The sequence below is a fragment of the Diceros bicornis genome, chromosome 3 (assembly GCF_020826845.1).
Source record: "Diceros bicornis minor isolate mBicDic1 chromosome 3, mDicBic1.mat.cur, whole genome shotgun sequence".
NCBI classification, from domain to species: Eukaryota; Metazoa; Chordata; class Mammalia; order Perissodactyla; family Rhinocerotidae; genus Diceros; species Diceros bicornis.
Genome location: NC_080742.1, coordinates 53,082,827 through 53,107,728, shown reverse-complemented (window position 1 = coordinate 53,107,728; position 24,902 = coordinate 53,082,827). Strand labels below are relative to the sequence as shown.

Below are 24,902 nucleotides of genomic sequence, written 5' to 3'. Positions count from 1 at the left end.
CGGGTCAAAAACCTAAGCATCCTCCATGAATTCTTTTTTTTTGTGAGGAAAATCAGCCCTGAGTTAACATCCATGCTAATCCTCCTCTTTTTGCTGAGGAAGACCGGCTCTGAGCTAACATCCATTGCCAATCCTCTTCCTTTTTTTCCCTCCCAAAGCCCCAGTAGTTAGGTGTATGTCACAGTTGCACATCCTTCTAGTTGCTGTATGTGGGAGCGGCCTCAGCATGGCCGGACAAGCGGTGCATCGGTGTGCACCCGGGATCCGCGGGCCACCAGTAGCGGAGCACGAGCACTTAACCGCTAAGCCATGGGGCCGGCCCCTCCCATAACTTCTTACTTAGCCCTACACCTAATTTATCAGTAAGTCCTTTCAGCTTGAACTTCATAATAAGCCCAACTCCTGCTCACCACCTCTCCCATAATCACCCAGTACAAGCTGCCATCTCTTTTGCCTCCTATCAGGTCTCCCAGCTGCCACCCTCGCCCCTATACAGTCTATTCTTCAACCACAACAAGGGAGGTCTTTAGAAGTGATAGATTCTCAAAACTCTCCGAAGTCTTCCTACCCAACATTCACAGCGTGGTGCGCAAGCTCCCACAGGATCTGGCCACCTCCCTCCTCCCACTATTTCCTCACCATCTCCATGTCTGCTTGCTGGCAGCTCCTCAAACTCACCAGGGCCTTTGTACTAGCAGCTCCCTCAGCCTGAAAGCTCTTTCCCCACATTTCTGCAGGAATTGCTCCCTCATTCCAGCAGCTCTCTACTCATATGTTTCCTCCTCAGAAAGGCCCTCCCTGACTACTCCATCTGAAAGATGAAAGAGCAGCTGTATCCACTTACCTGGCTCCGTCTTTCTTTTTAGCACTTACTGCTATATGATGCATAATATATTTACCTCTTTGTACAGAGATTTTGTCTGTTGGTTCACTGCCATATCCTTAGAACCTGGAAGAGTTCTGGCTAAAGAGAGCAAAGGCACACCTTTACTGATACACCTTGTTGGGTTACCACATGGCCATCTCTGGAAGTCCTTTTGTAATAAAATTACAAACTCCCAGGAAATAGATTATCTAACATCTTACCAAGATTGAGGCTCTGGAGAAGTAGGAAAAGGAGAGACAAGTCTGGCTAGGAGGAGTGGGAAGGAGGGCAGGGTTTGTGGTGGGCAGGTCTGTGTCTGGGGGAGGAGGGCAACCCTGAGTTCCTGTGGCAGGCACTATGGTGGAACAGAATGTGCTAAGAGGAAGAGAGGCAGAAATAATAGGAATAAAAGAAGTGTGAGGGTGCCCAAGACAAACTTGATCTCTGTCACAATTTGCCTAAGCTCAACTCGAAAGCAAGGTTTTTTTCAACCAGCATAAGGGGAAGGAGATTAAGGTTTCAGAGAACAGTGCTGGCCCGGTGGTGTAGCGGTTAAGTGCGTGCTCTCCGCTGCGGCGGCCAGGGGTGAGGATCCCGGGCACGCACTGCCACACCACTTGTCAAGCCATGCCGTGGCGGCGTCCCATATAAAGTAGAGGAAGATGGGCATGGATGTTAGCCCAGGGCCAGTCTTCCTTAACAAAAAGAGGAGGATTGGTGACAGATGTTAGCTCAAGGCTAATCCTCCTCTCAAAAAAAAAAAAAAAAAAAAAGGTTTCAGAGAACATACTTCTCTTGCCAAAAGATTGGTCATGTGTTTTTTATAATCATAAAAAAAAGTCCACAGCAAACTTAAATGTCAAACAATAGGGGATGGTTAAGAAATTATGGTATAGCAACTCGATGGAATATGATGCATAATCATAGTTTTAAAAACTATGTTGCAGCATAAAAAATGTCTGTGGTATAATTTTAAGTGAAAAAAGCAGGATTTTAAAATGTGACTATGCTTTGATCAAAACTGTTTAAAAATTATGTTCACCTCTGGACAAGATATGGAAGCAAATGTGAAAATGAAAAATCAATGATTCTTCAGGGTCATGAGATTCTCTGTGATTTACTCATCCCACCCCATTTTTGGATTTTTAAAATATTCTTACAACAGTTTTAAGCTACAGACACATCCCTCAATATACCTAAAGAATCTCCCTAGGCTGATCCTCCCAGGAACACTCGCTGGACACCTCACGTCTCATCCTGATAATAGGAAATTCACAACAAAGAACAATGTTCGAGTGTCCCTGTAATCCATTCACTCAGGATTAATTAACCATCTACCACGTGTAAGGGACTATATGCCAGGTTCTATGAGGGAAATCAAAACTGAGTAAGCATCAGTTCTTGCTCTTACGGAGCTTACAATCCAGGAGAGGGAATTTATGACAAACACAAAGATAACCTCAAGAGAAGATAATTTTTTTAAATCGTAAAAAAAACTATTAATAAAGCACTAAGGAATTAATTAATTTTGTATTCAGTTTTTGGTTTGGGAGATCAGGAGATGAGTGTTTCAACAGGCAGAAGGTGAGGGGTGCGGGGGGAAGGGGTGTGCTGGATGAGGACAGGAGATGTTCCAGGGAAGAGGAGAGTCTAAACATGGCAGAGAGGCACTCAACACAAACAAGAGTTTATTATGGGTCTGGCTTAAATATGGGGTAAACCTACAAGGATGCTAGCTGGGGCTGGCCCAGGAGCCTTAAAACATATGCTGGTGAAGGCTCTTGAGCAGGGACATGAGATGTTCAGAGCCAAAGAGTAAAAAGATTCATTTAGCAGCTAGAATGGGAAGAGTCTGAGCTCAGGGCAAAGACAACACTGGTTCCAAACCCCAAGTTCACCATTTACTGATTTTGTCACAGTAACTGGATTGTCCCTTAACCTCCGAGCTTCACTTTCCTTATCTATAATAAGGGGTAACTCCAGTTCCTTGGTAGGTGTGTTATGAAGGTTGACATGGTAGATCAAGAGTAGGCTCAATAAAGACTCAATAAATAATTCAGTTCCCCTTAATTCTCAGTTCATATAAAGAACTAGTTGAGAAGGAGACAGGGCAGAGGACAAAAATCACAAGACACTGCTCAAGTGGGGTCTAGAAGACTTGGCAATGACACATTCATAATGGCCAAGGGAAAAGGCAAAGTCAGTGATTGTCATGAAGGTTCAACCTGGGGGACCAGAGGCTGATGGCAGCACCCAATGAAATGGGTGTGTCAGAAGGAGAAATCATATGAAGATTAGTTCACGTTTTAACAATTTGAAAATTCAGGAACAGCAGCAGTCCATCTAGGAGGAAACGGCCAGGCTGAAGTTGGAAGTCAGGGCTCATAGCCCAGGAGAGAGGTATGGGCTAGTGACACATGGCATCTACTCTAAGATTTTTCGTAGTTGACCATTCCTACTGCCAAAGTCTTGTAATGCTCCTATCAACCTTTCTCCACTGCTCATCTTAATATATTCATCCCAAATATGTAGAGAAGTTGTTGGATCAAAATACAGTCATGTATTGCTTAATGACATGTTATCTTTTTGAACAGCTTTATTGAGATATAATTCACATATCATACAATTCACCCACTTAGAGTGTACAGTTCAATGGCCTTAGAGTATTCACAGATTTGTGCAACCATCACCACAATCAGTTTTAGAACATTTTCATCATCTGAAGAAGAAACCACACATCCTTTACTGGTCACCTGCAAGTCCCCAGCCCCACTCTTAGTCCTAGGCAACCCCTAATCTACCTTCTGTCTCCATGGATTTTTCTATTCTGGACTTTCCTTATAAATGGAATCATACAATATGTAGTCCTTTGTGTCTGGCTTCTTTTTCTTAACATAATATTTTCAAGGTTCATGCATGTTGTAGCATGTATCAGTACTTCATTTCTTTTCATGACCAAATGATATTCCAATATATGGATATACCACATTTTGTTTATCCATTCACCATTTGATGGACTTTGGGTTATTTCCACGTTTTGGCTATTATGAATAACCCTGCTACAAACATTCGTGTACAAGTTTTTGTGTGGACATATGTTTTCATTTCTCTTGGGTATATACCTTGAAGTGGAATTGCTAGGTCATGAGGTTTATGTTTAACTTTTTGAGGAACTGCTAAACTGTTTTCCAAAGTGGCTGTACCATTTGACAATCCTGCCAGCAATGTATGAGGGTTCCAATCTCTCCACATCTTCATCAACACTTGCTATTGTCTGTCTTTTTTGTTATAGTCATCCTAGTGGGTGGAAAGTCGTATCTTACTGCGGTTTTCATTTGCTTTTCCCTGATAGCTAACGATGTTGAACATCTTTTCATGTGCTTATTGACCATTTGCATATCTTCTTTGTAGAACTGCCTATTCAGATCCTTTGCCATTTTTTAATTGGATTATTTGTCTTTTTTTATGATATGTTTTTAAAACACAGAATTTTGTCTTCTGGGCTTTCATTGTGTAAAACAGAGGTAGCACAGAGGCGTAAACTGTCCATCAACAACTAGAAAATCAGAATTTTTTTCTTCCTGCATTGAAATATTTATGTTCAACTTGGTATGTGTATTGTTTATAGGAACTGGTGGCTTTTGTCCTTGTCAGTAAATATTAGCACATCAAAACAATGATTGTTAAGCCTGGCAGGGTGACAAACTACAGCTGTATTTAATTCTTTGTTCTCAAGGTTAAAAGTTGGTGTTGCCCTTTTGGCATTGCTCTTTCACAAACTCTGGAGACAAATTCAAGGCCAAACCAAGGACAATACCCACATTAGCAAATTCATTAATCAGGGTAATATAAATACATCTATTTTAAAGTGTAGCCTTTTGTGGCTGTGTTTTGCTAGCTTTCCCCATACCTGGTAATGTGTGGACCCCCATCTCTGAAGACTTGTTCCAAGTTTTTCTGGGAGTCCATCAGAAGTTTATTTTTAACATGTGCCACAAAATGTCTGGTTATAATTGACATCGCTCCCAATGTACCAGCTCCCGTGGGGTCCCACTACTACGTGCCCCGGATGTTCTTCACGGGCATACCTACTATTATGGATTGAATCGTGTCCCTCCAAATCTCCAGTACCCTAGAAGGTGACTTTATTTGGAGATAAAGCCTTTACAAAGGTAATCAAGTTAAAATGAGGTCTTTAGGGTGGGCCCTAATCCAATATGACAGGTATCCTTATAAAAAGGGGAGACAGGCATGCACAGAAGGACGACGATGTGAAGAGACACAGGGAGAAGAGAGGCATCTACAAGCCAAAGAGAGAGACCTGGAACAGATTCTCCCTCACAGCCCTCAGAAGGAACCAACCCTGCTGACACCTTGATTTTGACTTCTAACCTCCAGAACTGGGAGAGAATAAATTTCTGTGGTTTAAGCCACCCAGTCTGTGGTACTTTGTTCTAGCAGGCCTAACAAACTCATACAGCTGGCCACGCAGGTGACCCCATGAGTGCCAGCACTGTGGCTGCCTTGGTGGGTGGATCCCTCTCTCTCTGGAGGGGGTACTCCCTGATAGAAATTATCAAAACTACACTGCCTTGCAACCCAACGACTGCACTGCAGCTTTTAGTTATAGTTGCTCTTGGAGTTTTTGTTCACAGTTATTTTCTGTTCTCTTTCAAGGACTCAAACACAAGCCCACAGGGCATTGGGCCAGATACCCTCCCCTCCTCTACCACCACAAAGGACGATCCAGACTTCATTCCTGGGTCAGGCTTATCCTGCCTGGCTCCTTCTTCCCCTAGACTAAGCAAACCCCTCTCCCTTTCCCTCATCTTCCAGTTAATCAATCCCCTAGCCATATCGATCCTCTCTCTTACATGGCTTTTGAATCTGGTACCATCGTAGCCTGAGCCACAATCACCTTTGCCTGGACAACCACTCTAGTGCCCTAACTGGGCTTTCTGGCTCCAGGCCTGCACCATCTCACCCTCTCACAACATTCTGTCGGAGTGACTTATTTGGTGTCTCTCCTACCAGTAAGTTCTGTGAGGAGAGGGACCGTGTCTGGTTTTGATCATGTATCCCTAGTACCTGGTACATAATATGTGCTCAGGAACTGTCTGATGAAGGAAGGGAGGAAGGGAGGGCTGGAGGGACAGGGGGAAAGGAGGGAGGGAGGAAGGAAAGTGTGGGTTTATATTCCTTTATATAAACTACAAGGCTGTGTTTTTTCATTGGTCTCAGTTGAGCATATCTTTGCACTGAGAAACGCAAGCAAGTCAATACAAATAGAGATGTTCAAATAATGCCAAATGGTGTGTTTTTCAATTACACAGGGCCCATCTAAATCCAAGCCAGTCTCCAGAAAAGAGGCACTGGGTGCTCTGTGCCTAGCTGTGTCTCTAGATTATCCTGTGTGTCAGAATCACATCACACACCCACAACCCCTCTGCACCGGCCTGAGGAGCAGAAGTCCTCTTTAGATTTTTGCTCCTCCCATTGAGACACTAAAACTGCTATACCTAACTTTGAATAAGTGGTCTATGCATTCTGCATTCTATTTCTCCATCTGAGGAATGGGTACAAGCAAACCTTATCCCTCCTTTTTTTTTTAAATTGTGGCAAAATACACATAACATACAATTTACCATGTTAACCATTTTTAAGTATATAGTTCAGTAGTGCTAAGTATATTTACACCGTGGTGCAATCAATCTCCAGAATCTCCTATTTTTTAAAAAAGACATTAAATAACTAAAACTATGTAAAGGAATATAAGGCTTCCTAAATAGGCCTCTTAGAATATCTGCTAAATGTTAAATAAAGATGAAGCATCCATTCATAGCCTTCTTTTTAAAGATACTATAGTTTTTGTGCTTTAGGGAAAAAAAAGCACATTTCCTGGAAAGGGTAAAAATGAACCTTGGGTTAAAGGGTTAACCTGTCTGTCTTAAGAATGTCCCTTCCAAAGGGCATGTCAAGTAATTATGTGTAATTTTTTTTCTCCTTGATTTTTGTGAGTGCCTCTGAGACACATGAAAAAAATTAATTGTACTTCCCTGCCAGTGTTATCTCCATCCAATGGGCAAACATCACTGTTTTTATTTTTTTTTTTAATGTTTTGAATGGTTTGGAGATTAGCATGGGTATTTAGCAAAAAGTACAATTTCAAATTACATGCTGCTTTGTGGTGCCAAAACACTGTGCATCATCATCTTTGATGACGTCCACCAGCCCGGCACTAAGAATGGTGGTTGTTAGTCATCTGGCTTCGTAAAGCTGGAAGATGAAACTGTAAACAATGTGTGCTTAGACAAGCCTTATTAGAAAAGAAGAGTGTGTTAAATATGGTTTCAATTTTTTTAAATCTAGCAGTATCTTTTAATCAACAATATGTGTATCTAAATCAATGTGACAAATAGATACTTGCTCAAAAGGAGGAACAATTTATCCATGGGCATCCTAAAATAGATGAAAATCTCATTTACAAGTATACATGCTAGTAACACTCTGGTCCTTGTTGGCCAAGGTTTTTATTTATATACAAGTTTAACCACCATAACCACATATATGTGTGGATATTAAAATGGTTTTAACTTTACTATAACGCTTAGAACGGGATCCAAAATAATCCCTCCCTGGCACTGGTCACAGATTGCATTATTAATCGTGGCTTGTATCTCACCCATTGAGGACACAGAGGTGCAGACAGAAACTGCAAATGGCTAAGTCCAACCCTAGTCATTATTAGGAGAAAACAAAAACCAAATATTCAAAAGCAGATGGCTCCAGGCCAAGTGTGAAGATAGTACATCGGTAAAACAAGAGCTAAAATGTTTTATTAAAGATAATTCAGGAGCTAGGGCTAGAGTCTATCTTGCTCAGTGAATGAATACTTGAAGCCCTTAACTTTCAATCCCCTAAAAGAGTTGAACAACTTACATCTCTAATCTTACTGTCTCTCCACAAAGTCCTGTAATAGTCAATCATAAAGTAGCCTGAGAGAAAGTTTCCCTAGACACCACCAAAAACACAGGTTTGTAACAGATGTCTCCACGAAACTTTTAGAATAGATCCCTTGTTAAGAGGTTGATATACCTATATGTATGGGTTAATCAACCCTGGTACACGTAGCCTGAAGCTGGGAAGCAAGACTTATTAGCAGAGAAACTATTTAAGTGCAAATAATGCATGGAAAAGCATTAGAAAGAATGTTATTTTCAAATTCAAAGGCAAATGCAATAGTATACACAATTGGAAAATCCCCACCTGAAAGTCACCCAGAGTAGTCCTTACATTTAGGCACTAATAAACATGAGCTCTTTTCTCAGACTGACCACCCTTCTAATTAATGAACATCATGCCGTAGCCTTGTCAGTCCTTCAGTTTCCCCATCTACAAAATGGGAATTAAAGCTGCGCGTTAATACACGGAAGTTAAAACTCTTCCAATGAAAAACATTACAGAAAACACAAATATTATCACCCAAAATGTAACGAAACATGGAATTTTGTACCTAAAAATGGTTTTAAGTCATGTTTAAAAAGCACGTGGTCAGATAGACGTACTTGGAAACAGATGGCTATGCAGGGGATGGGGAGAGAGGTTCAGGGTGAAATGACTCACGAATGCGGGAATGCAGAGGCTCTCAGCAGCATGAAGTCACAAGGGACTGTCCCTGAGGTCTTTCCTCCCTTCCACTAACAATGTTGTTTGTAGACTTTGAAACGAGATGGGTGAGGAGTGTGGAATTATTATTTTTTATTTTTTTGGTTCTTTGCATCCTTTAGTGAATGCACAGATTGGTATATTGTTTTAAAAAATTTCTTAAAGGAAAACATTCCAGTGTGCATTGAGAAATATTGATTCTTCCAAGGTTTTAAAGGATGACAAATAGAATGAACACTTTAAGTCGAGGCGGTTATAGCTAACATCTTGACGTGAGTAAAGGGCAAGTTTCATCTATGCAATGACAGAAAACTTGTTAAAAGCTTCGAGGGAAGAAACACAAGGGGATCCAGATGTCTCAAATGGAGTAAGATTTTCCTTCCAAAAACAGCTAAAGGCAAGTGGTATCCGAGGCAAAGAAGTAAGTTAGCAAAATAACTGAAACGTGGAGATCTTGACCTTTTCGAAAATGGAAGGTTTCTAAGAGGCTGCATGCAAACCAAATCATAAGTTAAGATTTTTTGGGAAACAAACCATTTGAAACATCCATATTTGAAACTTACACAGAACAGAGCTCATCTGTGGTACAAAGAATTATCTTCTAAATTATTCAATCTGTACATTTTAATTTTTATTAATTATATTTTCTTAAGTATGTTTTACAGCATGTAGCAGGCCCGAACAACCACTGGCTGCCCTTGACTCTGAATGCTTTACTGCGATCCCTTTCCCTAAATAGAATCATAGAATATTTCGAGGAGAAGATTCCTTAGAGATCAGTTAGAATTGTGGTTCTCAATTCTGGCTATGCTTTAGAAATACTCCCGGAGCTTTTAAAAAATATAGAGGTCCAGGCCCCCACCCCAAACCAATTAAATCAGAACGGGGGCGTGGGGTAGTAGCCACATTAGTATTTTTTAAAACCCCATGGGTGGTTTTATTGGGGTGCCAGAAGTGAGAATGATTGATATAGAGGAGAGATTTGCATTGCCTGATACCATAGTCACTGCCTACAGGTGGCTACTGAGCACTTGAGATGTGACTAGTCAGAACTGAGATGTGCAGAAATTGTAAAATACATACCGGATTTCAAAGATTTAGTACCAAAAAAAAAAAAACTGCAAAGTATCTCAACATTTTTATATTGATTATATGTTGAAACAGCAATATTTCAGATATATTGGGTTACATACAATACGTTATTAAGATTAACTTCACCTGTTTCTTTTTACCTTTTTAATGTGGCTACTAAAACATTTAAAATTACATATGATGCTCACATGTGTGGTTCCCACTATTGGACAGTGCTGGTCAAGACCAACACCCTTTTATCACAAATGAACAAACTGAGGTAGAGAAGCATAATGAGCTCAAGGCAGCACTTCGGGGATTCTCTCTTCCCATCTTAGGCTTCTCCTGTTGCTATAACCCACATTGCCACAGAGCTATGAATGGTAGAGCCCGTGATGCCATCAATCAGATTTCAAACTTTCCTTTCTTTTGTCTTGCTAATTGTTTCTTTCAAGATTTTATATGAAAGTCTACTTCCCTTATGGAAAAATGTCCTCTCCATTGTGGTCACACTTGTGATTTGTTATTGTATGGTTACTCATGAAAGCAGAGTAACTAGAATGGATGTTAAAAAGTAAATCTAGAAAAACATTAGCATAAGGAAAATGCAGAGAATGGATGAAGAGGTCTATTAAGGCTTTTAAGTTGTAGATGGTCAAGTTCTAGCCCGTGAATGTTTTACCATGTTGTAGTTTAATAAATAACCCAGCAGACCCTCAGCCTTCCGAAAGCCATCTGCAGCACAGCATCAGTCCCTGCTCAGAATGTAGAAGTTTGAGCCTATAATCTTGTCTCTCCTCCCAGAAGGCAATGTTTTTCTGGACAATGCTGTCATTGCAGTGAGGCAAATCAGGCTCTTTGTAGTGGCGCACCATGTCATACCTAGGTACCCTGGTGGAAATAGACTTAATCTTCAAGGTCTTCCACTCTGTGGTGCCTAGATTAGTACCTGGTAATGCAGAAGCCAAACAGCATCATAGCTACTTAAAGAAGAAAATCTTGTTTTGAAAAAGTGAAATGGTCCTACTGGATCTGGCAAATGGAGATAAAATGTATTTCTTCTAATAATCAGCTAATTCAAACAAAAACAAAGATGTTTTTTGTGGCATGTGGTTTTCTCCCCTTAGGAAGCCAGCAGAGAGAGAATTGCATAAAACTGGCTGAAATGTCTTATATTTGAGAAATCATGAAACACAGGGGTTCCTCAGTGTAATAAAAGAATAAAAGAGACCTGAATTCTGATATAAAGCCTTCACGCAGAGTTGGAAAGGAAACCTATGGGTCAGGCCAAACAACACATACAGTAGATGCATTCAAGATTTCTATTGAGATATTCTTGTTCCCCATCCTAAATACAGCAAACCTAAATGCCATCTTAAATCAAATATTTGGTGCTCTGGAGCCCCCTATGTTGCATGTGTGATTTCTATTAGCTATGATTAGTCAAGTTTTGCCTGTTAAACCTCAAAGAGCATACTTCCAGACTCAACTCACTTCCCATGTAGTAATATTCACCTCTAAACACTCTCGTATACACCAACCTGGAAAGATAATATATTACAGACGGATCCTGGGCAAAAATACATCTGCCAGAACGAAAATAGCACTTGTTGCTCTGTTCGACAAAAAGAAAGATTATTTAAACTTTAAAATTTTTTCAGATCCCTTTCTCAAAGATGACAAAGAAAAGATAGGATGTAAAGAAAGTTACTGCCTTATTCTGAGACAGTCTTTTAGACAGTTTTTACTTTTGCCTGGTTTTGGTCTCAAATGAAATCTGGATGGTGTAGTTTTACAGGGCATGTCTAATAATAATGGCGAAGAAGAAGAAAAATGGCCTTCAAAGAATGAGACCAATATTAGAAAAATTAACATTGCAGATATATAAGAATATACAGGATAGAAACTACAGTTTATATGGTCGGGGTATTCATTCAAAAGATCTGATAGAAACTTGTCTTTGAAAGGTAAGTGATCAAAAGGTTTGAAAAGAGCAAAGCATCCAACGCCATGGGTTATGTTTCACTTACGACTAGGGCATTTATGGCAGCCTGACTCATGGAAAGAGAACCCGACCTGGAAGCAGAGACCAGGTTTCTAGGCTCGTTTGGCACTCTTTAGCTCTGGGTCTCAGGTGAGCCGGGGGACACCACCAGGCTTGTGGGTCTCCTCTGCAAAGTGAAGAGGTTGGTCTATCAATGAGAAAATCCCCCCACCATCCCCGGCTCTGCATCTGCTACAAGAAGCCTTTCTATCTCCCCATCAGAAGCCCTAGGCCGAAAGGAATGCTTACTCTCTAAGATTAGTTCAAGACAAACGCCAACATGATAGTTTTCAATCCCTGTTAATTTCGGGGTAGAGATTAGAAATATGAACCTTGAGGAAATAGAAGGAAGCAACTAGAATATGTATATCAGAATAAATGGATTCTGATGTATTTCTCAGAAAAGATAAATGAGCAATAGAGTGAGCTTGGAGGAAAGCGATATGGAAATGTCAATGTAACATCTTATGCATTCAGGAATTTATCCTAAACTTTATAAGTTTTATTTTGAAAGTACCAGAGTCTCAATAAGAGCTTTAAAAATTGTTTCTGGAACAGCATTATCACTACCTGGAAATCTGTAAAAGCTTTTCTCTCTCTCTTTTTTTCTCTTATGTTAAATCCACGATTTTCGATTCCCAACAATGGAATACTAATGGATCCTCAAAAAACACTAATTGCCCATTTTTTTCCTAATTACAAAATGTAAGAACTCTTTAGTGAAAACATTAAACATGATGTCATTTTTAAAGTGCCAGAGTTTCTATTTAAAGCAATGCCACAAAATAGATAGCTTATTTAGTTTACAAATAGCAACACAAAAAGGTTCTTCAAGTCTGCTTAGCATACCCGAAAGTGCTTCTTTCTCACACTTAAATATTTAAGACTATTTCCCCCCTCCCCTTAGTTTATTATCTTATCTCAGTTGTATAATTTTCTTAAGTAGGATTCAGAGAAATAGTCCTAGATTTAAATTTTTAAACACTAATTTATAAAAGCATTGGTTGATTCCCATAATACAGCTGGTAGTCAAACTGGACAAGATAATGAATTGACTGAGATCATTGTTCCATCTTCATCCAAGAAATCTGCCTCTAAAAAAAGATCTTAAATTGCTGTAGAAATCCAATTTGTAAGAAGCAAAAGAAGCATATAGATGGGAAACACCAGCCATGATCACATTAATTTTGTGACTAACAGCATTGCTTTGAAGTGAAGAAGAAGAAGAAAAAAGAAACGATGACAAAAATAATAAGTCCACACACATCCTCAATTTTAATCTAACAACACAAACGGAAGAAAACCAACCACAAATACAAAGTTCACATCTTTGGGATCCAGCAAACATCACACTCCCACAAAATAATTTTCAGCTTAATAAGCAGCAAACTCCAATGCGAAGGAAATACAATAGGATGGTGATGCATTGTCACTAAAAAGCAAATTATGGTAAGAAATCAGGAGACCAGGAACTTGATATTAGCACAAAGAGTCATGGAAAGTCCATGATTGATTCGTTTTGAATCTACAGGTGTGGGAAACTGACAAATAGTTGTAACAAAAATCTTCAACTTACTATATTTGAAAAGCTATACAGGAAAAGTCTGACAAGCTACCATTCCTTTAGCCACCTATTCAAATAAAAGCTGCAACATTACAGAGATAGAAATAAAGGCATTGTTTCCACATTTTTGTGGGAATGTTCTAATAAACCATCTGCTCATGTATAAACTATATAAGGTCACAACTGACTTCCAATTGACAGGCAATTTAAGATATCAGCAATTTACATTAAAAACAGTTGGCTTGAATTGAGCAAATATGTTTAAGTAAAGTTGAAAAATAAAAATTGCTATGAATCAGTCGGGATTTAAAAATAATGGATCTATATAAAACGCTACAAGCAAAGGAAAATGAAAAAATTTATAGGGAGGCACAAGTAAGTTCATCCATTGTTTTCTTTCTAAGTTTTAAAACTCAAGTAATAGCTGATATTGATTCAATAACATCCTTCCTCGGGGGAATACACATCTAGGTTTGGAAGTGGAGAATGGGGTTTTTTTGTTTGATTTTTAATTTTTAGGTTTCTTTTTAAGAATGCCTTCCTTACTAAAACTTAAGTACTTATTGAAGTGATTCATGAAAGCTCGTAGAAAAAGGAATTCTTACCTGACACATTATTTAACATGCTTCGTAGCTCCCCCACTGCCGTTCACATGCTCATGAACCTTATTTTACCAGGGAAATAATGGTCTTATTCACACACACACACAGACAACCTTCCACACAAAATGCTACCAAATCCCAGGAAACTGACAAAAGCAACATTAAGATTCAGTGCAAAATAAGAATTCCATTTCCAAATCGCATCTATGAAAATACAAGATTGGTCTCATTTAACCAGTTGTAAAGTTCCCTTTCTGCTTAATAAGAGTAGTAAACATCATCTTACCATTATCTGTAGAAAAAAATCAGCAACGTGTTGCTTCCTGCAGTCACCAAATCAAGTTTTTTCTTCCTTTCTTTCTAGTAACTCCTTTTTCACCAGCAAGATGAGGAAGAAAATAAATCTTTGAGTATTTGCCTCAGGATTTCAGACCACAAGCTTATGAAACTAGCTCTTAGTAAAAAAAAGAACAGATCTGGTATTTTACAATCACTTCTGCAACCCAAAGGTACCTCTTAGACTCCTGTCCCTCCTTTCCTCCCTCGCTCCCTAAGTTTCTTTTAGTAATGAGACTAATTTTTCCAGTAGCCTTGAACACCCTAGATTTAACTGACATGGAAAATGTGACTAAAAACTTGTAGAACCGTCTAGCCTCCAACCCTACACAGAATCAACTTTGTTGTAAGTGTTGAAGAACACCTCGCAAGCAGCTACTTGCTCCGTCAGACTCCTGCACCACACAGCACAGCACACCAAATAACAGTGCGCCATCTAGTTAGCAAGTTGCACTCTCCATTCTAGAAGGGGGGACACCTTCAAACCCTGGGAGTTAAGAACTTGTCAGGGTTCAGCTGCTCTAAAGGTCCAATTGTTTATTTAAATAAAAAAAAAATATCGCTACTGAGATAATCCACATCTAGTGGATATGGGAAAATTTAGGTTATAATGGCACTACAAACTTTTACATCTAACTTTGATTTACAAGATAAAAGCAAGTTTTAAATTAAAAGGGCTTTCTCTTAATAGAGCTTATTATTCTGAAGACGGGAATGATTTTCTTCGAAAGTTGTCCCTGGGTGCATGCCTATTATCTTTGCTTTTCCCCTTCCACTAATGAGCATTTATCTAAAGAGCCTGTTAATCCTCTGATGTGTGCTTCTGGTCAGAGGTAACAGTTTGAATAAAACCACTAATCACTGATCACTAAATCACTGATCATTAATCACACTCTCCAGTGCCGGGGACCCGGGCCATTTTTTCCTCTAGGTCTGTGCATCACAAACAAGATGTTTCACATTTTAGATGCACATGGATTGTGTGGGGTTATAGTATTTCACCTCTAGATGTTAGTAAATAGTAAATACTGCCACAAACTTGGGGAAGGAGGTCAATTAGACCCCAGGCAGGAGTTTCACAAATGCCTACTCTACAGCACAGCTTTCATTTTGAAGAAAGTAGATCTGATTATAACAAGACATGTGTTCATCAAGAAATTCCCACATACTCAGAACATAAATTTTCCTTTATTTAGCTTTCACTAACTCCAAATCAGAAAGCACCCAAATCTTCTGACCCCCCTCCATCCAAAACCCTGTTAGTAAATTTTTTATTTGATTTCTGCTGCACACTCACCCCCACTACTAAGATTTCTTTTTATTTTTATCCCTTAAATATGTTACACAGTGTTGTTATTTCAACTGCCAGATACGCAGATTCTGACTCAATTCAGTGACTTATGTATTTAACATCCTCTTTAAATACAGAAACTTAAGGTTAAGAGAAAGAAAGTAACACACGCACCAATTTATTGTATGGTACTTTGAGTTCAAACACTCACATTCCCTCACTTTGGAAATGAAACGTTTAATCTTGATCCTTTCAGCTAAATTTGATTTAGTCAGCATCCTCCCTTCGTCTTCCCTCCTCGGCTAAACGGTTGGAGGAAGGCGCTCTATAGAATTAAGCACTTTGTTTGCAGTGGGTGTGTCGTTTTCCTAAGTCACCACAGGGACACAGTATCATCATAACGTCTCTAAACATTTCCTAAGATGCCTTTTCTATCAGGGCTGAGCATTTTCGCCCTAGAGAAGAGGGCTTGCTGGTGCCTTCCTTAAATAATAGAACAGGGCAGATTGTGTGTGCGCTGATCAGGTACTGTGCTCCCCTCAGACGCCAGAAGCTCTTACCCACACTCCAGGGACAGTGATCGCCCCAGGGAAAGCAGTAAAAGGGGAAGGCGGGGCCAGAGTGATAACGGTGCGGGCGGGAGAGGGAGTGGAGAAGGAGGGGTCCGGGAGGAGAGGGCAATAAAGATGCCCAGGGAACAGGCAATTGTACGAGTATGTTGGGGGCTGGGGATGGAAAGCAGAGTTGCTTTGTCAGCATTTCTAAGCCCCCGAACCCTTGAGTATCTGAAGCTGTTAATCAAACACTTACTGGCCTGCAGAATGACGTAATGGACCTGTATCCAGCCTTTATTCCTTGACACATGTCAGAGAGGGAGGGAAAAATAAAAATCAAGCACACTCTGCGGACTCCGACAACGAAACATACAAGCACCCACTCCAGTGCCTGGCCTTGAACAAGCATCAAGTGAGTGCAGTACCCGTTCAAGAAAAGTTGGGGAGGAGGTGGGCAAGGTCTGGGGCTTTATCTACCAGATACACCCCCCTTCCCGCCCCCGGAAATAAATCTATGGCAAAGAAGAAGCGGGATGCAGATGCCGAGAAAAAACATCTCCTTGGTTCCTTCGCACGTCTTGCCGCTCTGAGAACTTCGCGAAAAGTTTAAGCGGTTCCGTGGAGAACCTGCCAGAGAGGAAGGCTCCAGCCGCCGGCTCCTGGAAACTGCCACCGCGCCGCCGCGGCAAAAGCGAGAGCTGTCATTTGAGGCAGCGGCGGGGAAGAGGTAATGATGCCAGCGAGAACCGGACGGAGGCAGGAGGCGGCTGGAGGAGTGAACGCGAGTAGAGCCTCGCCACTTTCGAGCCTTCCGCGCCTGGAGCGAAAGCCAAGTGCCGTTCAAGGGCGACGTCCCCTTCCCGGGCGCGCGCGCCCACCAGCTGCGGCGGGCAGCCCTGCGGGAGAGGTGGCAGCAGCAGGCTCGACACCCGGCAGGGAGCGAGCCCCCCGCGCGCCCGCTCGCCCGCCCCCTAGGTGACCCGGCGTCTTCGCCGCGCCGGCTGCAAGTTTGCGAACTTTCTCCGGGGTTCCGCCGCATCACCGGGAAGTTGGGGACGCGAGGGGAGGTTCTTGGCTCGCCGTCTGCGCTGCCGCCGCCACTGCCGCCGCTTGACCGCACTTCTGGAGGGTTCCGCACCTTGCCAGGTCTCTGGAGGCAAACACACCCCCCCGATTCATAACTGTTCCCCGTGTCAGGGAAACACACGCGCGCTCCCACACACGCACGGACGCCGGGGCGGACACGGCGCTCGCTCCACGTTAGCATCCTTCCAGTCGCACGGCGCGGCGGCCACCGAGACGCGCTCCGGGACAGACACGGCGTGGGGTCTCTGGGGTGGCCTCAGGACACAGCAGAATTCCACAGTCCACCAGCATTGGGGGCCGGACTTCCCTCTGGTCCGCCAAGTGTTTACAAACACAGATCACCCTCCAAAAAAAAATGTATCGCATCTTCCCTACTCCTTGCCCTGTGACCTGCCCACTGGACCAAGTAACCTCGCGACTGCTGCCGACAACCAACCCCTGCAAACAAGTACGCTCCCGAGATGGCTCCCGCGGCAAGTGCAACAAAAGTGGCTAAATGCAAAAGCCCCAGAAGTGGCCGAGCCGTATTTTTAGGAACTTACCAAACAAGTGTGGAGAAGGCAACAGCGGAGCCCGGGTGAAGGGACCACGTTGGACTGAGCAAAGATTACAATACATTCTATTTAGAGTGCATTACATCACCCCCCCGGTGACGTCACGTGGGATTCCTGAACTTCTAAATCATTGCGGTCCGCGGGGGAGGGAAGGAGGGAGGGGCGGGGCCGGCGCGCCGAGGGGGCGGGCCCCGCCCCGGCCCCGCCCCACAAGCGGACCCCGGTGCACCGCCGGCGAGCGGCGGCGGCGGCTGGGATCGCGCAAGCAACAGCTTGCAGAGCCCAGCGCCGTGTGACACGGCTCCCTGACATTAGTGGTGTGAGTCAGCTTGGAAACAATCCTCATGGTTTCAGACAGGACCACAGAGGAGGCACGGACACGGGCTTTCCTGTGAACAGGGCCTGGCAGCGTGTGAAAGGTGTGGGGATGAGTGCTAGGGAAGAGGTGGGGAGGGGGATGCTGAAGGGTGCGGGAAGACACTTTCTGCAAACAAATGCAGGACGCTCCCCCCTTCCCCCACCAGCAGATGTCCAGCTCCTTTTTGCCTGCGACAGCCGTGACCTCATTACAGTGTTCCCTGCATCCTGGCTTCTCAGAGCACTCACTCGACACCCCTTTTCACCGGCCCCCACCCCAAAGGCATAACTTCACCTCCAAAGGCATGACTTCTTTACTGTGCACACTCACATGGAATACACGGCCCCCACCCTTTCCAAGACCCCTGCTCCGTGCGTCTGAGAAGCTGGAGGGAGAGTTGCTCCTGGAGGCGCAAGGTGAATCACAGCTAGAGCCAAGTGGTGAGCCGGATTTAGAGTCCGCGTCAGAGCCGGAAGGGCCCTTGGCGATCACTTCCAGAGCCTAGTCTGTAACTCGCCCAAGCTCACAGGCTGGCAAGTGGCAGAGCCAGAGCCAGAATTCAGGATCCGGGCGCCTGGTCTGCAGTATCTTCCTGACAGCTCCGTGAGAGAAGGAACCTGGCTTTTTCAGCATCTTGGCCAGCCACCATCACCATCCCCAGCTTAAGCTAATTTCCATTCAGATGTTCTCCCTATGAGTAGGATTCAAAGGGAAGGCATGGGCTAAATTCCAGCCGAACCTAGACGAGCACTGTCATCCTTGCAGCAGCTCACACTTTACAAAGCACTCGCACCCATGCGAACTCCCTTAATTCTCACAACCCAGCACAACAAGGAGAAGTAGGGCGCAAGTTATAATGATCCCCATTTTACAGGTGAGCTAAGGCAGACTCCAGAATGTTAGGGGGCTGGCCTGAAGTCACTGGAGCAAGTGGTGGCACTGGCACCACCCCAACCCCTGTTTTCAAATCCCAAATCCCAACTGGGCCGCTTTCTAGAACCAAGGGTGAGCATTCCCTTCTCATGGGTTATTGGTGGTTAGAACCTCTGCTAAGGACATGTTGGCTGGGAGTTGGAGCTTTGCTTAGGAACAGTTTAGCCCCCATTGACAAACAATAATCATTGCTGACATTTATGTAACATCTGACATTTATATAGCACCTCTCCTCCCAATGCATCATAACCATGACTGTGCAGTTTGCCAGAGAAGCATGACTGGACTGGCTAGAAACTGTAATGCTTCTGGACTGTCACATACTTCTGAGCTGGTTTTGACATACTAAATGGAAGAGCTTTGTATTTCCTTTCTGTTTTTAGGTGTTTAAACAACTCCCTTTCCTTAAGTCTTCCTTGAGACCACAGGGGCTGACAACTGTTCATTTCTCACAGCCTTATTCAGAACTTATCACTGAGTTTTCTATTTGTTCTTTTCCACATGTAGCCCTGAAGGAACTGCAAAAGAAGGGCTCCAGTCCTAACTTGAATCTTACCCAATAAAACTTTAAATATGACAGGTCAATTACCTAGGTTTATGGAAGGAAGCAACGGGCCTCCTTGCCCACATTCCCACTCGAGGACCAGGGCAGCCTTTCCCACCTAAAGCAGGTGTCTACCTCCTTCTCCCCCAAAGGAAAAGTGCGAGCCAGACGAGGAGCAAACCGAAAAGGGATACAGCTCCACATATCAGAGCTCAGTCTGAGAGTTTATCTTTTTTCCCAGCTGACAGGTGTGGACCAAAGGAACAGACTGAAGAATTGAATAAGCAAAGCTGAGGTGATAATCGAAATATTTTAAAACCTGCAAATAGTTATCAACATATAAATTTAAAACATTTAATTCCCAATAGTCCCTCAACAGACGCATATATATATGTGAGCTGTAATGCAGTAGTTCATCAATCTCTGATACTATCCAAACCACTTTAAAAATTATTGCTGACCTTTTGTTTGGTATGCTGTCACTAGGTAAACAATGCCCCTTTCTAAGCCATGATTAGCATAGGAACACACATGGAACTCTTCCAGTGACTTCCCCAAGAACTTGATAATCATTAGGTGACTTGGAGTCTCAATAGGCAGATAATTTCTCTTAACGTCAGCAATATTGTTCGTGGTGCTGACTCCTGTCTCAGCTTCTACTAAACTGACAGCAACTTCATTTAAAATGTTTCTAGCCATTGTATACAGTTTTTTTTACATAGTCCAGATCTCTGTTACCAACTAAGTCACACATACACACAAATTTTTTTGAATGTAAATTGAAGAAGAGAGGTGGTGTTTGTTTGTGAATGTGGACTGTAATGTCAGGCTCCCTGAGTCCAAATCACGGCTCGGCTACTTGAGTTTTATATTTAATGTGGATGGTGGTGATGATTATTGTAACTGAAATGAGTTAAGAATTGTCCTTGGCACAGGGCAAATACTATGTAAGTACTTGCCCTCATTTTATTAATGAAAGTAATGTGGCTAATGCCATGATAGGAGAGCATTCAATGATTTTAGCAAACTTGACCAAATAAATGAAAAGAGAACCTGTTTCCCCATTCTTCTCCTAGCCCCACACTAACCCCTCCATGCGCCATCTGTACCAAGCAGGCTTTCATTTGTTAAACCACGCCAACAGAGCCCTCATGTTTGTGGATTCAACTTCCTGCATGCCTCGTGCTCACCCAATCTCTTCCAGGATCTCTGAGAGCCAAAGTCCCATGGAGGTTGCAGTTCCCAGAAGCAGCCATGCAAGAGCACCTCTAGGGTACTTCAGCTGGTTGTGGCCATCACCTGGGGTGTTTGCCCACTGGGGTGCCAGCACCACGTCCAGGAATGCCATCTCACCCACTAGGACTCCACCCATTATGGTCTGGGAGACGTGTGGAAACAGGGATACTTACACTAGAGTCCAGGTAAACTGGCTGGGGTACCACCCACCCAGGTTCCTCCCCACTCCCACCTCATCCCCTCCACAGGGTAGGGGCACAGGCAGAGCATAAGCCCGCCCATAAGGCACTGCATCAGTTGAACCTATGAGGGGCTGACTGGCACCTACACTGACCAATGAGAATAGATGAGACTCCCTGCTGGACCAGAGGTTAACTCTTTAGTTGTTGGATCACTTGGGCAGTCCAAGGGAGAGGCCTGGGCAGTTGGGCCACTGGGATAGCATAGAGGTCAGAGCAGTGGGTATTTACCAACCCATACGGAAGAACTTTAATATTGTAGCCAATTTACAGCCTCCCTGGTGCTTACCTACTGAATATCAGAACCATCCCAAAGGTATTCAGATAGGGAGAAATCGTTTAGCCTCCATGCTTTGGATTCTGTCATTTCTCCAACGTTCAACAAAGGTTGGTGGGTCTGCCTGGTGCTGGGGGAGAAAAAAAAGTTCTCCTTCTTCCCAGCTCCTAGGCTCCTGCAGAAGTTCTCAAACTTCCCAGCATAAGAAGCACCAGGGCAACTTGTTAAAGGCAGTGTCTTGGGTCAGACTTCCTTGGGGATTTCAGGGTAAAGGTCTGGCATTGGGCCCAGGACTGGGCCCAGTGATTCTGAGGCAAGCATTTGGGGACCTCACTTTGGTGACTCTGCTTTAGTGAATTCATAGATGGGCAGCCACCTGGGAGGAAGCTGGGGAGGGACCAGGAAGAGGTGCTGCCTGCAACACTAAAAAAATATGACCCCAGGCTCATATGCTTTTCATCAATCCTGTAGCTGCTTCCCGTAAAGACACACACCCCTAAAGAAGGCTTCTCCTGGTCCCTTCTACATACACCACTCAGAGGGACCTGTCCCGTTTATTTTTTCATTCAAGGCTTTTCTTTGAGCGGAGGAGAGCGTGCCCCCCCCCCCGCCCCATTCCCTCCCACCTCATTTGCATGTAGTGTTCTTGATGCCTCCTGAGCACAAAATCCTGGCGGACCCGTGATGCGTGGGAGTTCGGTGAGACTCGAAGCGAATACGAAGTAAGCAGGTTTTCTCTATGGCTGAGTGGGATAGGGGTGAGGAGGGCGCTGAGAGCTCTGAGAGGCCGTGCTTTCCTTTCAAACCAGAACTTTCTTGGAACGCAGAAAAAGGACAAAGGCTGTCTAAGAAATACAAATAACCAAGGAACCTTCTTACTCTTGTGACGTCTCTGTGTTGGACAACCAGCCACACACGCTGAAAATCATGCCATAGAAGGAAAGGGAAAGCTAGGGCAGCCCTCACTTCCGTTTCCTTTCAGTCTTTCCTCACTCGTGAGTAAACGGAAGGCCGAGTGTGGGTAGAATGTGTGCACATCAAGTGAAATAAAGACAGCTGAGTTCATTTTGTGCGGCTTTCCCACGGCCATGGTAAGAACAAAACACATATGCACATACAGCCATGAAATACAAATTGTGTGAATTCAGTGATTCCAGATACACGTAACCCTATATTTACATTTAAAACTGGCATGGCACAGTATAAAGATGCATGGTAAAATGAATGCTAATATTTTAAATTCTTGTTAATTAGACATTAAATAGCGAATTAAAAACATCATGACACGTCAAGAGATTGGCTATGGAAGAGAGGAAAAATATTTCTATTTAATATCTTTAAAGGCACTTTTTCCCTGTCTTTTGAACAAGGGCCTTGCATTTTCAGTTAGCGCTGGGTGGGAGAATTACGTACCCAGCCCTAACTACAGACAAACGGTTGATGCGATCCACCATGCCCCCAGACCCATGATCCCTGCTGAGAGTAAAGGCGAACAGAGCAGGGGGTCTGATAGCCTCAGCTTTGTCAATTACTGGGTGTGTGACCATCGCCAGTTTTTTTACCTCTCTGAACTTCAGATTCTTTATCTTTAAAATGGAGCTAATATTAGCATCTACCTCCCAGGATATTGCAAGGATTCGATGACCTAATATATGTAAAGCGCTTAAACCAATGCCTGGCACATAATAATTACTGCAAAAAATATTAGATACTATTATGCCTCATAAGGTTTGGGGAGAAAATTTAATAAAATAATCCATGTCAAGTGCTTAGCACTATGCGTGGCATTTAGAGTGTGCTTGGTAAATGTTTGTTACATAAAATTGCATGAAACCTGTAATATTGAAGTTCTATGGATCAGAATGGAGGAGTCAATCCAATTAGTCCTCAAATTAAGGGCCCTAGTACAAGCCACTTGTATTTGAAGGAGAATCTGCCCTGAGTTTCTGGGCAATAGAGCAATTTGATATAAGCTGATGTTCTAGTTGAAGCCATCACCATTTTCCCTTCTAATCTTGACATACAAATGCATTTTTAGACCAGCAGTTGTGTTAATTATTAACTCTTGAGTGGTTTAGATTTTCTAGAATCACTTCTAGAAATCCTCAAGTGTATCGCTCAAAAATGTCATGCTCTTGCATTAGAGGTGGGGTGCATGTCAACTCTGAAATGTTGTTTGACAAGGGACACCTGGTGACTTAGCTCAAGCTTGAGAAACCTCATCAGGAAGGCCATTGGTTGCTGATGGCTTGACCTATTCCTACAGGGAATTATTGTATCTACCACCTTCTAAAATTTAATGTTTTCTCTTGGACCTGGCTGAACATCAAAAGCTTCACCTATCCCAAAGAGTATTAGAGTGTTAACATCCCTATAAAAGTTACACTTATCTTAATGTCTTCCCTTTTTTTTGAGAGAGAGAGACTTGATTAAATGAAAAACTACTCCTTTTTTTTTCTTGCCTTGGGATTAAGGGAAAGAGATTGACACCCGCTCTGAATAATGACCCAGAATAATAGTGCTGTGTCAGCACACTCCAAAAATTTTAGTCATTTCCTTAAGATCAATGGTAAGTGGAAAGTAACGGTTTTACAATAATTAGGAGTGTTTTATATATAGGGAAGGTTCATTTAGACTAAAACATTATTGATATCACATCAATTAATATTGAGCGTCGACTCGCATGAACTGATATTTCATACACCACCTCTTTTTATATCATCGTTAACCACATGTTTAACTCATGTACGGCTGACGTGGAAGGTTATTCTCATCTCTTTAGGGGCATTTATAAGTACTTTATTTAAATGATTCTTGAGAATTTCAGTAGCTTTTAAACCTAATTGATCAGTGATTCCTCCTCATTCTTACACAATACAGAATATTTAAAACCTAGAAAGTTACTCTCAATCTCATTTGAATCATGAAAATTGTCTACTGAGGGAGTCAGAAAATATAAAACTTCCCATCCCCCGCTCTCCTTCCCCATCCTGGTTTTAAAATGTTCTGTCTATAGCTTTCACAACAGTGCTCTTACTTGACACTTAAAGAGAATGCAGTGCAAAGAGTACACTGGGATATTGTGCTGTTTAGAAAAACCATCTATTTTCAGGACTGCTGTGGTTATTTAATGCTATGCCAAAGTCTGAGGGGACGGAGAGAACACTGTTATTTGTGAGCACCAACTCTAGTTCAAGCCCGTTATATATTTAATCATGACAACTCTGGGTGAAATATGTTATTACTCCTGTTTTGTTGATGGGAGTCCTGAAGCTCAGAGAAGCTAAGTAAGTTGACCAAGGTCACACAGCTAATAAGTAAGGCAGCTGGATTTTGAGCCTAGTTCTGACTCCAGAATCCCCATTGGCCATCACATCCTGCTGCAGTGGGCCTTTATTTCAAGACATCTCATTTCTCCTTTCACCCTCCTGCATAAAATTATTTTGTTTTGTTGAGCAACCCACCCACACATATATACAGGCAAAGGTTGAAAAATGCTGTGCCTTTCAGCGATCTTTTGTTGGGAGTTGTAACCCTTCATAGGCTGAGTCTTGTGTTTGTGGAGGGGAGCAGTAGACCTGTTTGATGAAGAACAGAAGACCCTACATAGCAAGATCTTGGCCATCACAGGTGATCCAAGCATATCACAGCCCCATTTGTGTTAGAGGGACTGTGGTCTAGAG

At 42.7% G+C, this 24,902-nt stretch overlaps 2 protein-coding genes across 3 annotated transcripts in view; both read right to left on the bottom strand.

The window, feature by feature from the left end:
• The window catches only part of CREB5 (cAMP responsive element binding protein 5), a 390,112-nt gene extending 374,729 nt beyond the window's left edge, over window positions 1-15,383 (bottom strand). For both annotated transcript variants that reach the window (XM_058527570.1, XM_058527577.1), the window contains exon 1: window positions 14,098-15,383. In XM_058527570.1, coding sequence (XP_058383553.1) covers window positions 14,098-14,100 — 3 coding nt within the window. In that variant the 5' untranslated portion in view covers window positions 14,101-15,383. The remainder of the gene's footprint in view (window positions 1-14,097) is intronic.
• A 43-nt stretch (window positions 15,384-15,426) lies between these two features.
• On the bottom strand, window positions 15,427-20,839 carry LOC131399887 (uncharacterized). Its single transcript, XM_058534502.1, has 4 exons — window positions 20,658-20,839; window positions 17,844-18,066; window positions 17,621-17,674; window positions 15,427-17,142 (listed from the first exon to the last, which is right to left on the bottom strand). The coding sequence occupies exons 1-4, from the start codon at window positions 20,837-20,839 to the stop codon at window positions 16,462-16,464; spliced, it is 1,140 nt and encodes a 379-aa protein (XP_058390485.1). The 3' UTR covers window positions 15,427-16,461.
• Window positions 20,840-24,902: the final 4,063 nt, after the last annotated feature.

What these genes read in the sequence shown, in the direction of transcription:
- LOC131399887 (XM_058534502.1), bottom strand. Translation starts at nt 20,839, where the DNA reads ATGGGTGGAGTCCTAGTGGGTGAGATGGCATTCCTGGACGTGGTGCTG. An exon ending in GAGATCCTGGAAGAGATTGG is followed by an intron (nt 18,067 to 20,657) that starts GTGAGCACGAGG and finishes CCTCTTCCCTAG; the next exon opens with CACTCATCCCCACACCTTTC. An exon ending in CGGTGCACCGGGGTCCGCTT is followed by an intron (nt 17,675 to 17,843) that starts GTGGGGCGGGGC and finishes ATCTTTGCTCAG; the next exon opens with TCCAACGTGGTCCCTTCACC.